Source organism: Magnolia sinica, chromosome 18 (assembly GCF_029962835.1).
Source record: "Magnolia sinica isolate HGM2019 chromosome 18, MsV1, whole genome shotgun sequence".
Classification (NCBI taxonomy): domain Eukaryota; kingdom Viridiplantae; phylum Streptophyta; class Magnoliopsida; order Magnoliales; family Magnoliaceae; genus Magnolia; species Magnolia sinica.
Genome location: NC_080590.1, coordinates 25,646,335 through 25,663,423, shown reverse-complemented (window position 1 = coordinate 25,663,423; position 17,089 = coordinate 25,646,335). Strand labels below are relative to the sequence as shown.

General features: G+C 38.6%; 1 protein-coding gene across 2 annotated transcripts in view; it reads right to left on the bottom strand.

The window, feature by feature from the left end:
• The window catches only part of LOC131232270 (uncharacterized), a 38,948-nt gene extending 22,623 nt beyond the window's left edge, over window positions 1–16,325 (bottom strand). For both annotated transcript variants that reach the window (XM_058228507.1, XM_058228506.1), the window contains exons 1-12: window positions 16,019–16,325; window positions 15,076–15,204; window positions 12,719–12,886; window positions 12,542–12,625; window positions 9,357–9,407; window positions 4,110–4,166; window positions 3,944–4,026; window positions 3,635–3,758; window positions 3,485–3,544; window positions 1,931–2,185; window positions 460–543; window positions 97–244 (exon numbers count right to left, since the gene is read on the bottom strand). In XM_058228507.1, coding sequence (XP_058084490.1) covers window positions 97–244; window positions 460–543; window positions 1,931–2,185; window positions 3,485–3,544; window positions 3,635–3,758; window positions 3,944–4,026; window positions 4,110–4,166; window positions 9,357–9,407; window positions 12,542–12,625; window positions 12,719–12,886; window positions 15,076–15,204; window positions 16,019–16,240 — 1,465 coding nt within the window. In that variant the 5' untranslated portion in view covers window positions 16,241–16,325. The remainder of the gene's footprint in view (window positions 1–96; window positions 245–459; window positions 544–1,930; window positions 2,186–3,484; window positions 3,545–3,634; window positions 3,759–3,943; window positions 4,027–4,109; window positions 4,167–9,356; window positions 9,408–12,541; window positions 12,626–12,718; window positions 12,887–15,075; window positions 15,205–16,018) is intronic.
• Window positions 16,326–17,089: the final 764 nt, after the last annotated feature.

The following is a 17,089-nucleotide window of genomic DNA, read 5'->3' as shown; positions in this document are numbered from 1 at the left end:
GTTTAGCAGCATTAAAAAAGAGATGGATAAGAGTACAAAACTAGTTGATACAATAGATGAGAAAGGAATAGAAGGCAGGTTAAAAATAGATTTAACCTGATTTTGCCATCAATGCAGCTAGGCCAACTGTCTTCAAACTAATCGTTTTGCCTCCTGTATTAGGCCCAGTTATAACCAGAACCCTAGTTTTCGTAGAAATGAGGAAATCAACTGGGACAGGACATGCATCTTGCAGTTGAGTTACCTGAAAATTAACTCATACTGTAAGAAAACAATGTTATAAGAATTCTGTGAAACAAGCAAGTCTGCAATATTTTTGGTAGGTAAGCAGGGAGTGAACCCGTGGTCTTGTGTTTGCAACATGAGAGCACCATCCTGCTCAGACAGGGCCCACCCTAGCCCAAAAAATGTCTATATAGAGAGAAAAAGCATGGTTATGCCACCAAGATTGAGCATTACCCGAATTTCTAAGGATGCAAGATGTGCATCTAGATTTACTTTAGATGTCATACTCTCCCCCTGCAACTTTCTCCTTCTGATTTCCTGAGGATAAAAAGTCAAGGCAATAATATAAAACACCAAGTCAATGCACTAACACAAGGGTGAAAAGAACAAGCATTTGATCAGAATCAATTATCCTAACCATAAATTTTAGCATGTAATAGAAGGTGGGTCATAGTCGTGAGTATTAGCAACGTGCAATGTCATAAGGAGCAGTGTTCGAAATATCAGTATCATGTTACGTATCGCATCCTTGGGATACAGATATGTGTTGGTTATCGCACAGGATATATCATTTATATCGGGTACTTTATCGCACTTTTTAAGAAACATGGAAAAACATTGGGAAAACGGTTGAATTTTTCAATGAAACTTCAGGTACTGTTAAAAAAAAAAAAAAAAAACTTAATACACACTTTTAAATAATAACATCGAAAAAAAGAAGTGCACATAATAGGTTTCTTTTGTATAGGGTCCTAAGTTATGCATTGTCTTACTGAAATAATGTAACTATATTCAAATTGAATGCATAACATTTAGAGTGTTTGTGATGATCATTTCATCAAACACTCCTAAATACTTCGAAATTAGCCTCAATTAACAGCTGGTTGAAGGGAAATTTCAAAAAACATATTTTTAAATAATTTTTTATTAAAAATAATTTTTATTTTCTAAAAATTGACAAGGGCTTAACAAATTGTAGATCAGCTCTCATACATGCTTGATTTCATCTCTGGAGTGCAACATTGCAAGCAATTTGGGAGAAATTGAAATTTTTTGAATTTTCCCCAAATCGAACCACCTACACTTAAATTTTGAAATTAGAGCGTATGTGATGATCATTTCATCAAATGCTCCTAAATACTTCATACTTTGAAATTAGTCTCAATTGACAGCTGGTTGAAGGAAATTTTCGGATATATATATATATATATATATGGAGAACATGAAGAACCAAAGGATATCGAAATCAAAGTTCCAACTGCATAAATTTTCATGCAAAACATGAAGGACCAATGGATTTGTAGCCATATGACACTTATTTAGCATAATTTCAACCAAAAAGAGAGAGACAGAGAGAGAGAGAGAGAGAGAGAGAGAGAGAGATCAGAAATTGAAAATGCTCACCAGATCGAACATGTGGGATATATCAATACTACCTGTGTGTTTTGTATTGCGCAAATGGGATACAAGATATATCATAGGATATATCGACCGATATCCTCAATATTTAAAACATTGATATATCAGCCGATATCGTCAATATTTAAAACATTGCTAAGAAGCAGAGAACAACATGAACTATGTTGTCTCAAGAACAGCCTAAAGAACTCTCAGAGTAAATATTTAGTTTTTTCATTACTAATGTTAATTTAGATAAGTGTAAAAGAATTGAAATAGCAGCTCATGGGCCTAAAACATAACTTACAGCAGTAGCACTACTGACATCCTTTTTGGCCTTCTGCAAGTTTTCTCGATGCTGCTGCAGCAGCAGAGGATGGTAAGCGTTCCGCAAATACAATGTCCATTCCTTCTGATTAGGGTAAGGTAAAGATGGCATGTTAAAGGTTGTGCTCCTCGAGGTATCACCTTTACGGATGGAAGTTCTACCTTCATCTCTTGTGACAGATAATTCAGGATATGTGCCTCCAAAAGCAAGACTATATTTTGCTCGAGCAGTGACCTACATCTCAAAGACATCAAAGCTAAGTAATTCTGGAACAGAAGTGGTGGTGTCTAGAAAGGCAAGAATTGCAAACATAATTCATAGTGTTCACTAACTTTAGTTGTTTGCCATGGAATAATTCATAATCAATGACATAAATATGTGACAACAAGCACAGAAATTGCAAAACCTAAGCTTTTGGACTATCCAATGTGAAAAATGACATTAAGAGAAGAATACATGCCCATTTAACCCAGTCATTGAGTTTTTCATGCTTCAACAAATGAGTATAGGTTGTTGGTAAGCACAAAAGAATTTTAAAAGGCACAGAAAAAGAAAAGGAAAGAGAGAGAGAGAGAGAGAGAGAGAGAGAGAGAGAGAGTGAAAGAGAATGACAACAACCTATCCAAAGCATTTGTGGCTAATCCCAGAGAAAGATGTTCGAAGTATTGGTATCGCTACAAGTTTCGCTGGCCAAGGATATGGAAACAATATTGATATCGCCGATAATATTGCTAATAACTGGAAATGTGGCGAAACATGGGAAAAATGGTGGAATTTTCAACGAAACTTCAAGAGATGTTAAAATGTACATATTTGCATATTTAGAAAGTAAAAAATTTGCAAAAAGAATGCATATATAACAAGTTTCCATTTAATGGGGCCTTAAAAGCATGTGTTGTTGTAAGAAATCAGTCCAACCATCACATCTGACCTATTTGACCATCCAACCTACCATCCAAACATCCATCGATATTGCAAAATATCAACATCACAAGATATTTCACCAAGAAATCATCAACAATTGGAAAGGAAATGAAAGATTGTGGTCTCAATATCGCGCATGTTGCGATATCGATAATATCGAGATATTATCAATATTATCAATGACAAATTGAACACCACATACAACCATGTGCCCATTTTATTTTAAAAAAAAAAAAAAATTGAAATAATTTTTTTCTAATAAACAAAATTTTGATGATATCAATACGTTAGCAATATTATTGAAATATCATCGATACACTTATGATACAAGCATTGCCTAGAATTTACATAGTCGGAAATATTGGTGATACATTGGTGATATTGATGCATTGGCAATACAAACTACACCTAGAATTTACATAGTTGAAAATATTGGTGATTACATTAGTGATATTGATACGTTGGCGATACTTAGCGATACAATGCTAATACCTGAAATTTTTGATACTACCAGCATTATCAGTATCGCTACCAGTGTTATCGGTATCGCTAAGATGGAGATAAAGATAATATCGGAGATAATTCGAACACCGAGTATAAGTTACCTACCACATCCAGGTGAATTACACTATTCAACAAATTCCGGATGTCATCCAGGTGTGCTTGCATCTGTAAAGAATAGACTAAATAAAGTAAGAGGGAACATAAATAAACCTTGAGAAGTTTAAAAAGCATTAGAATTTGAAATGTGTACTGAACCTTATCTGTTAACTTTGAAAGAACATCCACTTCAGCCTTTCCTACTAATGCCCTTGCTCGTTGCAACTCATCATTTAATGGAACAGCAGAGATTGGCTCTACCAAGCTCTCAACACCTGAACCACTAAAAGAATGTTATCTATCAGGTGGTGAATAACTACAACTTGAATGAATAGTTGAAGTAAAACTGTAAAACAAAGGAAACATTTTTGCCATGCTCATAGGGATTCAACAATTCAGATAAAGAAATTTCAATCGAGCTTGCCTAAAATTAATTCATAAGACTGGACACAACATATTCCATCATACCTGGACAACAATAATCCCTTAAAAGGCGTAAACTGATTGGACCCCGATTTTATACACAATCTTCCATCAATATTACTCACTTCCTGAGGCAGGGAAGAAATTTTTGGATGAGAACTTCAACCTTGAAGATGCATTGCAAATGCATTTGTGAACAACAATACCTTACCAGAGAAGATGTTTCATTCAATTCACTCCTAATTAAGTTGTCCATCAGCTGATATAACTGCATATGAGACAGCATGAACCAAGCATAAGTAATGTGAAATGTTGAGATCAATGTAACAAAAGAAACTGACTTCTTGAATTTAATAGTCTCCGTGTGTGTGCGCCACGCGCATGTGTGTGTGTGTGTGTGTGTGTGTGTGTGTGTGTGTGTGTTGGCATATACTCGTTACAGCTAAATCTACCACTCACGCATATTGCATGTACAGCTAACTAAAGAAAGAAACGGAAATGTGATAGTTTATCTGGTTGATTTGTAACCTGTCAAGACTTCTTTAATGACTATCTTAAAGACAGAGAATTGCAAGCACACAAAAAAGTTGGCATATTCATGTGAAATAAATAGTACTAACAAAAACTACCCATTGCAATTGATGACCTGATGACGTTTATATTTATGTATTAATGTACCTATGCATGTCTACTTGCATGTTAACACACAAAGACACTCCTTTGTATGTGCACATGTATTGGGTAATTTATTTTACTTTATTGGGAAACATTAGGAAAATGGTTGAATTTTTTTAATGAAACTTCAGGGATTGTTAAAAAAGACCTTAATACACACTTTTAAATCATAACATCTCAAAAAATTAGTGCACAATATAAGTTTCCTTTCTATAGGGTCCTAAGCTATGCGTTGTCTAACTGAACTAAAGCAACTATATTCAAAATGAATGCATAACATTTAGGGCCTGTTTGGCCGGGCAGAGTGGATGGGATTGGATGGTATTAGGGTGGATTGCACGGATTTCAAGGTAATGATGGCTGCGTCAGTGGATTGCTATATCCAGGGATTTTACTACCGAGTCTGTTTGGCACGCTTGGCCAATCCCGGGATTACACCCGACCAATCCCTTCCAATCCGTCCAACCAAACACGTCCCAGGCAAAATAGACGGGATTAGGAGGGATTGGGTGGATTTCAAGGTAATGATGGTGATTGGTGATGTCAGTGGATTGCTAGCAATCCCATGGGATTGCCATATGCAGGCAGAAGTTCAACGTGTCTGTTTGGCACGCCCGGCCAATCCCAGGATTGCTCCTTCCAATCCCTTCCAATACAATCCAATCCCATCCACTCTGCCCAGCCAAACAGGTCTTTAGAGTGTATGTGATGATCATTTCATCAAGCACTCCAATCAAAAATAAGTGCACATGATAGGTTTCCTTTGCATAGGGTCCTAAGCTATGCGCTGTCTAACTGAACTAATGCAACTATATTCAAATTGAATGCATAATATTTAGAGTGTATGTGATGATTACTTCATTAAACACTCCTAAATACTTCGAAATTAGTCTCAATTGACAGCTGGTTGAAGGGAAATTTTGAACATAATAATAATAATTTTTAATTAAAATTTATTTTTATTTTTTGAAAATTGACAAGGACTTAACGAATCAGTAGATCAGCCCTCATACATGTTTGATTTCATGTTTGGAGTGCAACATTGCAAGCAATTTAGGAGAGATTGGGAAATTTTCATATTTTCCCTAAATCGGACCACTTACATTCAAATTTCGAAATTAGAGTGTATGTGATGATCATTTCATCAGATAATCCTGAATAGTTCGAAATTAGTCTCAATTGACAGCTAATTGAAGGAAAATTTCGAAAAAAAAAAAAAAAAAAAAAACATGGAAAACATGAAGAACCAATGGATGTCGAAATCAAAGCTCCCAACTCCACGATTTTTCATGCAAAACATGACGAACCAATGGATTTGTAGCCATTTGACAACGATTTAACATAATTTTAAAAATAGGATCGGAAATTGAAAATGCTCACCAGATCGAACATGTGGGATATATCAGCACTACCCATGCATTTTGTATCACAGAGGTGGGATACAAGATATATCATGGGATATATCAGCCAATATCATCGATATTTGAAACATTGGTCATGCATGCGTTGTATGTGCATGTATATGTATCTACGCATGCATTTATGCATGCACATGCTCATACAAAGACGTGTGCATATACTACGTGAGAGAGGTCACATGCTCACACAAAGACGTGTGCATACACTCTGTGAGAGAGAAGGTCTTAAGTCCAACTGATTGGACCACAAGTTATGATCCACCTATAGGAGAACTTTCAACCTGTTAGGTGAATGTGGCATCCAACCCTTCCCCCCACGCCCCACCCCCCAGCTAGTGCAAAAACCAGCCCCCACTGTGTGGACCCTAACTTGTTGTCCAACCAGTTGGACTTCAAATCTTCTCTATACATACAATAAATACATATACATACATACATATGTAATATATATATATATATATATATATATAGAGAGAGAGAGAGAGAGAGAGATCTAGTCCAACCGGTTGGACTATGAGTTACCATCCACCCAGTGGATAACATCCCACCATTTATGTACGCGTTGTATCCAATCCGTCCAATAGGCTGACCCCATCATGAAGATCACCTTTGGCAACAATCCACAATATCCACTCAATGTGGGACATACCTGTACTTTGGACTTGTGACTATAGATATTATATAAAGTGTGTGTGTGTGTTACACTCATGGGCATGCATAAAGTAGCCACTTGCCACCTATCAGCAACACGCGGCATTGGTGGGTCCCTCAAGTCAACATTGCAAAAAGTAGATGACTAATATTCAAATTTGCTACTTAAACTTAGGTTGATTAGACGTGGTGGCCAATGATGGGATTGTTTAGAGGAGGGACGAGGGAGGAGAGGAGAGGAGAGAAAAGGGGAAGAGAACCAAATTTGGCACTCGCCTCTTTGGCAACCATGCAATGAGATCCAGCTCGTTAGGTGGTCCACTATTTAGATGCTTTTTTTCTCTAGAAAAATATGCTGATTGGGTTGGCTCTTGAGGTGATCCTCACCATGGTTATTCTGTGTCTAACATTGGTCTAATATGATCACCATGTGGACTACACATGCACAAAGAAATTGAACCCTTGGTCAACTTATGCCTAATTAGTTATTCATGTCATTCACTTGCCTGATGGTTGGCTTTGATCTCAAATTGAGGTGCACACTCCTTTGTAAGGTCTAAACTCACAGCTTGCAGCTAACCCATAGGCTTCTAGCACAGATCCAAAACCAGCTAAAATGGATGGGCTTAACCCAAATAAGAAAAGGCCTGGACGCATTCTAGCCCAACCAAAATAGCCCTACTGCAACATTACTATGGGGTATAATGAAAGCGGGTCAAGGTGTCCTAGGGCTGGACCAGACAAGCTGCTTTGGGCTGAAGCTCGCCAGGTGGCCTGGGCATGTTTTTTAGGTCTGAAAACTATTAGAATGGGTTGGGAGCCTGGGATGGAACACACATAATCACTTGAGTGCACAGCCCAATGACACCTAACTTGTTTAAAGCTATTGGTCAATTTACTTGATTAGTGGATGGATCAGGACTGGGCCTAGTTGCTTCGCTAGCAGCCTGGGAGGGCATGGGCAGAGCTATGTGGCTCATGGTCATGGGCTGTGTATGTACAACGAGTCTGCCATAGGAGCTCAGGGACTGAAACTGGTAGACTGCGTGCACTGAGCGAGTGATTTTTTGTAACTCACCTCTCAAATGTAACAATACGGCACATGCATGAGAGATCCAAGCCCTTTGCCAGACAGGCCCTACCATCTAGATGGCTTCTTTAGAATATCAAGATGATCTAACCATCGAGTGGACCCCAAATGATTGCTCATCATCTACCATCGTGTCTAATCAACCAAAGTACAAGTAACAAATTTGAATATTAGTGAACTAATTTTTGCAATGCTGACTTGAGGGACCTACCAATGCCACATGTCACTAAGAGGCAACAAGTGGCTACTACTTTATGACACACACAAACACAAAGTAGCCAGACGTGCACACGCGAAATTACTGCTAACTGTCGCAAATGGGCCCCATGTGTTCATGACATCCAACCCATCCAACAGTTATGCCCCAACATGAAAATGGGATGCTCCAAACATCAAGCCAATCCAACCATCAGTCATACTATGAAAAACAATGAAGGCCAAAAAATCTACAAGTTCCAATCATTAAGTGTCCAAAATGGGCCCCAAATAGAATCTGGTGCTTTTCTATGATGGGCATCCCCTCCCATTATTCCCCATGGTGTGGCCCACATAATAATCAGGTTGGCCTACTTTTTAGGGCGCCCCATTAAGTGATTGAGTGCACCTGATGGATAGGCTAGACGTCATGCAAACATCGTACATGGCCCATTTTGAACTTTTCCAACAGTAGCTATGGTGAAAACATTTTCAGGAGTATTCCATATACAGATATGTAAATGCATATGTACATATGGGTGTGCTCATATAGTACCGGTACTTATGGTGATACTTGGCCATTCTCCACCTCTTCACCATATAAGCCAAAAGTTTGGCCAATCAAAACTTAGGTGGGCCACAACGCAGGGAACAATGTAAAATCATGCCTAAAACTACTAAATTCACATGGTGCAGCCCGCCTATTTTTGGAATGTCTTGATTTTTAGTGGCCAGATGCAACTAATGAATGGATTGGATAGCATATAAACAACAAGGCAGGCCCCACAAACCGTCTGGCTATTTTTATTGGTTTGGAGTCCCCTTCCAACAGTTCCCTGTAGAGTGGCCCACCCAAGTTTCTGTTTGGGCTGATTTTTGGCCCCATGGCCTAACATCAAAGGGTACATCTAGTGGATGGGGTGAATCTTATGCAAACATCGTGTGGGCCCCACAACAGCCCAGTACCACCAATGGTACCATGTGAGCACGCCCACAGCCTATGCATGCATGTGTGCATGGGTATATGTGTGTGTGTGGCTAATGTTTCTACAAGTGTTTACTAGCAGCAGTTGTTGTGACTCATGATAGAGGTGTGTGTGAGTTGTGTAGTGTGTGGATTAAGGCAATGTTGTTTTTTGCAGGAATTAGTCTTCTCCACACAGTACAAACACCGTCCGATAATAACTCATCGTTGGTTGCAGCAATGCACAGCCTTTGAACATGGCAATATTGGTTATTTTCAATGTCAATCTCTCATGAAGAGCATGTTTACTGTGAGAAGTTATTTGAAGTTTTTAACCTTGGAACAATCACATATTAAGACATTGAATTTCTCAGTGAAAACCAAAAAGTCAGTCTCCAGCTAATTAGATCTATTTTTTTTATTAGAAAAAAGTTTGCAGAACTTGAAAAGGAAACCAATGCTTACCTTCCTTTCAAGCATGCGCACTTGATCACGAGCCCGCTTCAGATCTGAACTCTGAAATGATGAAAGAACATCATTTCAGCAAAAACATCAAACAACATATAATTGGACAACCATAAGCAAGGTAGAGAAATTTGCAAGCAACAAGAGAAATTTACAAAAAACAAAAGAAATACATTCAAGATGAAAAAACATGTGGACAAACATGGAACTGAAATCTAAACAAATGGAAGAAGTTTAAACAGCCATACTCATTAAATATAATATGCATAGAAGTCATGTATGAATGTGGTATCAAGAAGTAAATCCTCCTCCTCGTCCTCCTCATCATCATCATCTAAGCCTTATCCCAATTAATTGGAGTCAGCTACATGAATCATGTTCCGCGATTACACTCTATCAAGGGATGCCCTAGCATGAGTTTGGAATGTCATATTGTTTGGATTCACAATGGAAGTTATGGCATAAGTTTGAGATGGGCTGCCAACCTGACAAAACCGTCCTTTATCCAGACTTGGGACAGACAATGAGAGCACAAACTCACACAGGTGCAATGCGATAGACTATTACGTAGGTTGACAATCAAGCGCTATCTGATAGTCTATTACATAGATTGATATGCAAGAAGAAAATCCCAGTGGAAAATGGATGAATTTGCTTAGGTTCCATAATTTAGTGAAAGTATTCTGACAGAAATATTGGTTAACAAGAAAGGCCCAGATAATTAGCAAGGTCAATTTCTGACATAAATTTTCTGTGCCACGAAAGGCAACTATGAAATGACCCCCCTCTCCTTCCCTCATCCAAAAAATGACAAAACTCCCCATAATTTTTTGAATCCTAAAATGGAAAAAGGAAAAATTACATTGAAACAACTTATGGTATAATTACAGTTATCCGCCTATTAATCAGCTAATTACAGCTAGACCCCTGATCAGTTTATAAATTTTCTTTTATACGCTCAATAAAAATATCAACATAGCCAATCTAAATGACCAAAATACCCTTGTTAATAAACCTAACATTTGGTTTCCCATACAATCCTTCCATTGCAAAATGCATAGGCATACAGGAGTGTGCCTACTACTATCCGACTAGCAGATGGGGGACAAAGTGAGATCCACCCCGTCCATTAGGTGTTGCTTCATGCTCACACTAGAACTGAAAATCAGGCTGGTCCAAAAGTCAGGTAGGCCACATCATAGGGAAGAGTTGAGATGGGATGCCCACCACCAATTCGGTGTGCAAACCACCATGGTATCATCTAATCCATTCATCTAATGCCAATGACTAGGATGAAGCTTAGTTTTCATACTGCTCTGAAACTTAGATGGGCCGCACCACATGAATCACAAAGATGAAGGGTAGTTCCAAAAATCACTTTGTTCTAAAACTCAAGTGGGCCACACCATGTAAGTTTAGAGATTTTAGGCATGATTTCACTCTGTTTCATATGGTGAGGCCCACCTGAGTTTTGGATCAGTGTAATGTTCACAATCAAGGCCAAACACCCAAGCTTGTGGGGCCCACCACCGTGTATATAAAAAATCCACTCCGTCCATCAAGTTCTATCCTCAATTCTAGAACCTGGGGCACAAAATCAGCGACATCCACAACTCCGTTGGGCCACACCACCTGGAACAATGGGGGATGGGATGTCAACCATAAGTTCATGAGTTGGGCCACCATTTTGTCTATCTTTCATCAAACCTTTTAATTAGGTGTAACTCATCAAGATTAAGTGAAAAATATACAAATGAGGCTGATCCAAATATCAAGCAGGCTGCACCATGTGAACTTGAGAGGTTTTAGGACCAGTTTTACATTGTTCATCAGTATGGTCCATCAAAGATTTTATCAGGCTGATCTTTTGTATGTATGGTTAAAATAATGGTTCTTGCCTGATGGACAAAGTGGATTTAGATCCAAAACATGGTGGGCCCATAGAGCTTGGTTGTTTGACATAGCTACGTAATACACGGTTCCGTTCCTATGGAAAGTGCTCTTTGAAAGAACGAACTGAGCCTAACTACATGGTAGTCGTACGAGATTTGCACCACACTGGGGAGAAGGTACATGACATTCCTGCCGTCCATCTGATGCACTGCCTCACGTTCCCATTGGAAACCAAAATTTAGGTCAAACTCATGTAGGCCACACTATAAGGAAGAGTTTGGGATTTGACACCCACCGTTAATTATCTATGGGGCCCAATATGGTTTATGTATGCCATCCAATCCATTCACATGACTCTTGTCACCAAGACGAAGATATTATCCAAAAATCACATTATTCTGAAACTCAAGTAGACATCCAAGTGAATTTAGAGGTTTTAGGAAGATTTTACACTTTCATATTGTGAGGCCCGCTTCAGTTTTGGATCAGTGTGATGTTCAGGTAAAGGCCTAACATGAGGTGGCACACTAATGGATGGTGTGGATATCATCCGCATGAAGTTGTCCATCCATGTCAGTGGATAGTCACGCCCCCATCGTGCAAGCATTTTCGTGTCCAAAAACAAGTTGTAAGATTGATTCTATTGAAAATGGTATTCTGGTCATTTAAATGAATTCCAGTTGTTGACTCTCTGACCAAGTATATTAAAGAAAGTCTTCTAAAATTCTTACAGTATAACTGTAATCAGACTATTAATAGGTGGATAATTATAATTATACTGTAATTATAGGTGTCTGAATGTAATTTTCCCATTAAAAAATATACTTATATGAAAATGGCCAAATGTATGGTTATTCCTGATGTCCATGTCCATATTACAAAATTGAAAAATTACAAAGAAGCTACAATCAAGCAGTGGAAATCGGCATTCCAAAAGGAAATTTAACCTTGATGAACCTTCCCCTACAAAAGTATCTGCCACCATTCATATATTTTAAAAAAAAAACAAACAAACAAACAAAAAAGAACATATCCATTAGTTCTTCAAAAAAGTAACAAACCTTTATGCTGCTGCTTCAGAAGCAATCTTTGTCAGTAGAAAATTAAAGGCCTCAGAAAACTTAAGAAACACATGCCATCATCTTTAGGTAACTAAATTCTAATCATGTCAAAATCACCAATGGCTTGTGGTGATTATCTTACAAATATCCCACCATCAAAATAAAATTGTAACAGCTTGCCATAATATTAGAAGAAAATGTGGAGCGTGAAATTAGGCTTAGAGAACACACCGCAGAGTCTTTGACAGAGCCATCTTCATCTATCACTTGCTGTACAGACTTAACCAAAGGTCGATTTATGACCAGTTGCATTACCTATATATGTTCAGAGAAACAACGACATACAATATATGAACGGCATGACAACAAAATGTTATAGCTTTCTAAAATACCAACAAGGGAAATTACCATTTCTGAGAGAGGCATGAATCGGTTATACCAATCTGTGTCTTCCTTGAGTGCTGCTTTCATGCTAGATTGCAAGATATCAGCAAACTGTAGAAGGCCTGCAACAGCCATTGCTTCAACTCCGTCCACTGGAAGGCCTCTTGAGGCACGTTCCGTAGCAGACTTTACCTTCAAGTGTGACCAAATGTACAATTATCAACAACAGCATGCATGGATAGGGAACAGTGAAGCATCAGTACAAAACAAAGGACATTAATCTCTCCAGTAGTTTTGTAGATGACCTTATGAAAGAGAAAAGGTGCAGGAACATCTAAGCTTGAGGTTGAGATATAAATATTATAGGCCCCGTCCTTGAAGAAAGTAGAGAGAAACATGTTTATGACTATGTTGGCAGAATACGATCACCATCGTGATTAGTTAATGCTGGCTAGTTGTTGATGGGCCATCTCTTTGACGTTATCATCAAGATAGAAGAGTGTGTGAGAACTCTTGCTAGGTTACTTTCCATGATATTCCTTCATTTTGAGCTTCAGCTTTGTTTTCATTTATTAGTTTAAATTTGAAAATGCCTCCAACAAAAAACTGACACATGGCAGTCCCGATTGTTCTGAAGGTTAGTTACAGGCAGTTTTCACATGGAAACAAAGCTAAAGCAGCCTATGAGCTTCATTGGTACTTCAAGGAGACTGTTGTACTGTGGGGAGAGAGAGAGAGAGATGGGCTTTCTTGTACTTTGTGGGGGTTTTATTCTTTTTGGTGTAGCCTTGAAAGATGATCAATGGAAAACCTCTTCTTCCAACCACTTCCACATCTCCCCTTCCCTCTCAATAATCCCCAACAATCTCCTCTGTGAGAGAGCGATAGTAAATGATGAGAATTTTCACGCAATATCCATTGAAATCGAACATGAAATGGCCCACTTGGCTTCAGGCCATCAACATCCACATTCATTAAGGTATTTGTCACATATTAAATTCAAAAATGGAGAATGGACCTGTAAAACTGGGGAGCACTCTAGAGTTACCATTTTTGCATTCCAAATACCATCTAAGTCTACTGTCACATGCAATGCCTCACTGTGTACTGTTTTCACACACTACAAGACTGCGTGTCACACATTTTGTGCACCCTTCGAGGCCTTGGAGTCTTTTTTTTCTTTTTTTTGTTGTTGGGTGGGGGGGGCGGGCGTAATTTCTTTGGCCTTCAGATGTTTCATTTTTCCCTTTACTGTAGAGGATTTGAAAAGCCATTTTAGAAATTATTTTCTAAAAGAAATATCCAAAGTGGTCCAAGAAAAAAAAAAGGGGATAGATTTGACTCTAAAATTAAAAAATAGGATTTCAATGGAAGTTTTATCTGTCTTCAATGCAAATTTATCACTTCTCAACCTGAGATATTTCAAACAGAAATATATATATATATATATATATATATATATCTTATAAGTCAAATCCATTGTCAAGCTCTAGGGGTACTTTGATCATTTCACACCAAGAGCATCTCAAAGTCTTCTTAACATTGTTTTAGATATCCATGAGATGATGTTTACTGGAAAGACACCATCATTTTGGCCCTGGAAATATAAAACAAATCTATGCATCTCCGGTCCAAAAGAATCTCATAATTCCATGCCAAATATAAGAGAACAAACAACACAGTACAAAAGTGATAGTCTGTAGCTTACATATGTGGTAGGAATTTCTTTCTTTCATTTTGTTGTGCAAATTACTAATGGAAATATAAGTCACTTGTTGCATCCGAATGCAGCTTTCTGAATGATGTTTTTAGCTTCCATGTTATCTTTCCAGGTGAATTACCACATACATTCAGGAGACATGACAACGCTACTCAGGAGAGTATGATTTCAAATAACTATTCTCACCGCACATTCCAGTATGGCATGTGTTTACAAGACACAGGTCACTCATTAGCTGGGCTGCACTGTGATGTGCAATGGCCTGAAAATCAGGCCAGTCCAGTCATCATGTGTGCAGGGGTACCACATGCATGCCTTACTTTTTTCTAACCATGAATTATAGCCCAGTTAATGACTGGAATAGTCTGTCCCACAGCACATGCATTATCTAGCCAACCTGGTGAAAGTTCCAGATCTCATATATGTCATGGGTGCAACACACACATGCCTGCACGCACGGGCACAGTTTTTTCAAAAGCAGTTTCATCCAAAGTGTTAAAGAATTTGCCTGTCAACAAATAAATCGCATGTATAAATTTACATGGATGCTAGTTCAAACAAGAGGTACGGAGTAAACCAATGGTCTTCATTAAATTCTCAAATATCAAAGTTTACCAGCAGAATCAAAATACAAGAATATAAGAGTGCCCAATGATCTCACTTGAAAGACATCAAGGCCACTGAAATCCGTGCCACTGATGCCATATTTCATCATTTCAACAGCAGCATTGGTTTCCGCTAAAAGACTCATGCTCTCGTCATAGCTCACATTCATCGACCAAAGCTGCACCTAAGAAGCAAACAAAGAGATCAAATCAAAACTTAAAACTCTAAAGGTGTGTTTGGATTCTCAATAGGATTAACAGCAACAAGTCGATTCAGAAAAAAAAAAAAAGGAAAAAAGTGAACAAAGTTAGTGTCTCGCTATTTTAATTCAAATTGATGGTGGCCAAACCTTTAATTGAAATTTCATCCATTTGAAGCTGGACTTGAAGGGATTACAGCGGTAGCTGAGAAGTTACTTGATATAAACTAGCAGTATACAAGAGCCCTGCGCTATCATACATATGCCTAAATCCAAACTGCTCAAAATAATGAGACCCACCGTAGATGTAGAAAAATTCAAAAAGCAGAATTATTAGATGATTCTGACCACTGATTAATGGACAATTTGTTTGTTGAATGCGGACCATCGTCTATTCCTAGTCTTAACCGTCTATTACTTGTCCACCAGCTGACCAGTCAGGATTATCCATTACAGTGAGCTTGGATTGTGACCAAACTATATCCGGACCCACGATTTGGACAGTTTAATTTCAGGCACGTGTATGCCATATGGACAGTGGCGGCATGCATGTATTGACCGCCACACTATGACAGAGTGTCAGAATTCTTCTAAATGGAAATGGGGACGGCTACTCCTTCATTGTGAATGGAGTGAGGTTGGCCAAAGAATGATCACTTCCTCTACTACTGAACTCAGTTATTGCAATTCACTCCAATTGAGCATTTAAACGCACTACTACAGAATTCAGTTATTGCAATTCATTTCAATAAAGCATCCAAACGCACTCTAAATGAAAAGGCATGAGTGTAGATTGTACCTTGGTTGCTTCTCGACCCAGTGACGTGCCAGCGAATGAGGCGACAGAATCGCAGACCTTGTCCCATTCTAGTAATCTGAGGGTGTCGGAGAGAAGGGAGGAAGATTTCTGGGGAGGGGAATGGAGGGGTTTGAGGTATGCTAGGGTTTTGAATCGTATGGAGCGAATGGGGGAGGAGGTGGAGATGACGGAGATAAACGGCTGGAGGGCTAGGGCAGGCATTTTGGAAAGGGCTGTGAAGAGCGCGGGAAGTAAAGACGCCCAACGGTTTTCGTGAGGAAATGGATAGGGTGGGAGTGTGGATTGCAAAGCCACGCGCTTTCAGCGCAGGCCGACCGACGTGGCACACTGCACACGTGTGCGAAATCCTGACCATTCCTCGGGTTGGGCCACCGTAAACACCATTTGCCGATGCATTAGTAGGGCCCTACAACGAATCTAGAGAGGATCGGCTGACATACTGGTCTGATCTTACACGTGTGCATGATGGCATTAGGAAATCAGGCCTATACAATCGTTGAGTGTGCCGCATGTTAGAAGTCAATGGACAACCGTCCATCAACTTAAAAATTCACATGATGGTTGCATGACCATTCAAAAACCTCAAAATTCACGGGGTGGTCTACATGAGGGGTGGATGAGGCTGGTCTCTGGGGCAGCAATCTCATACTTGGGAGACCATCCTTGAGAAGTTGGAATTTGTATGCCATGCACACGCCACGATGACCCCGTTGAGAATTTGGGCGGCGGAGTTACAATGTTTAACGAAATCATGATCCAGAGTGTCAATCTTTACTATAAATGTAAAAATTACAGAAATTATAAAAAGAAAAAACTTATCCAATTCAAATAAACTTAAATCTCACTCTTATTATACCATTTGTAAATCTTAAAATTCTTTTAGAAACCATTGTCATGCCTTTGAAAAGCCTTGAAATTATTTAAAAATACTATACAAACTTCTATTTATAGTTTAGAAAATTTTACCTACGCACCTCTTTAAAAATCCTTTTAAATTTATGCAATTTACATAAAATTTACATACAATTTATGTAACATTATTGTTGGACT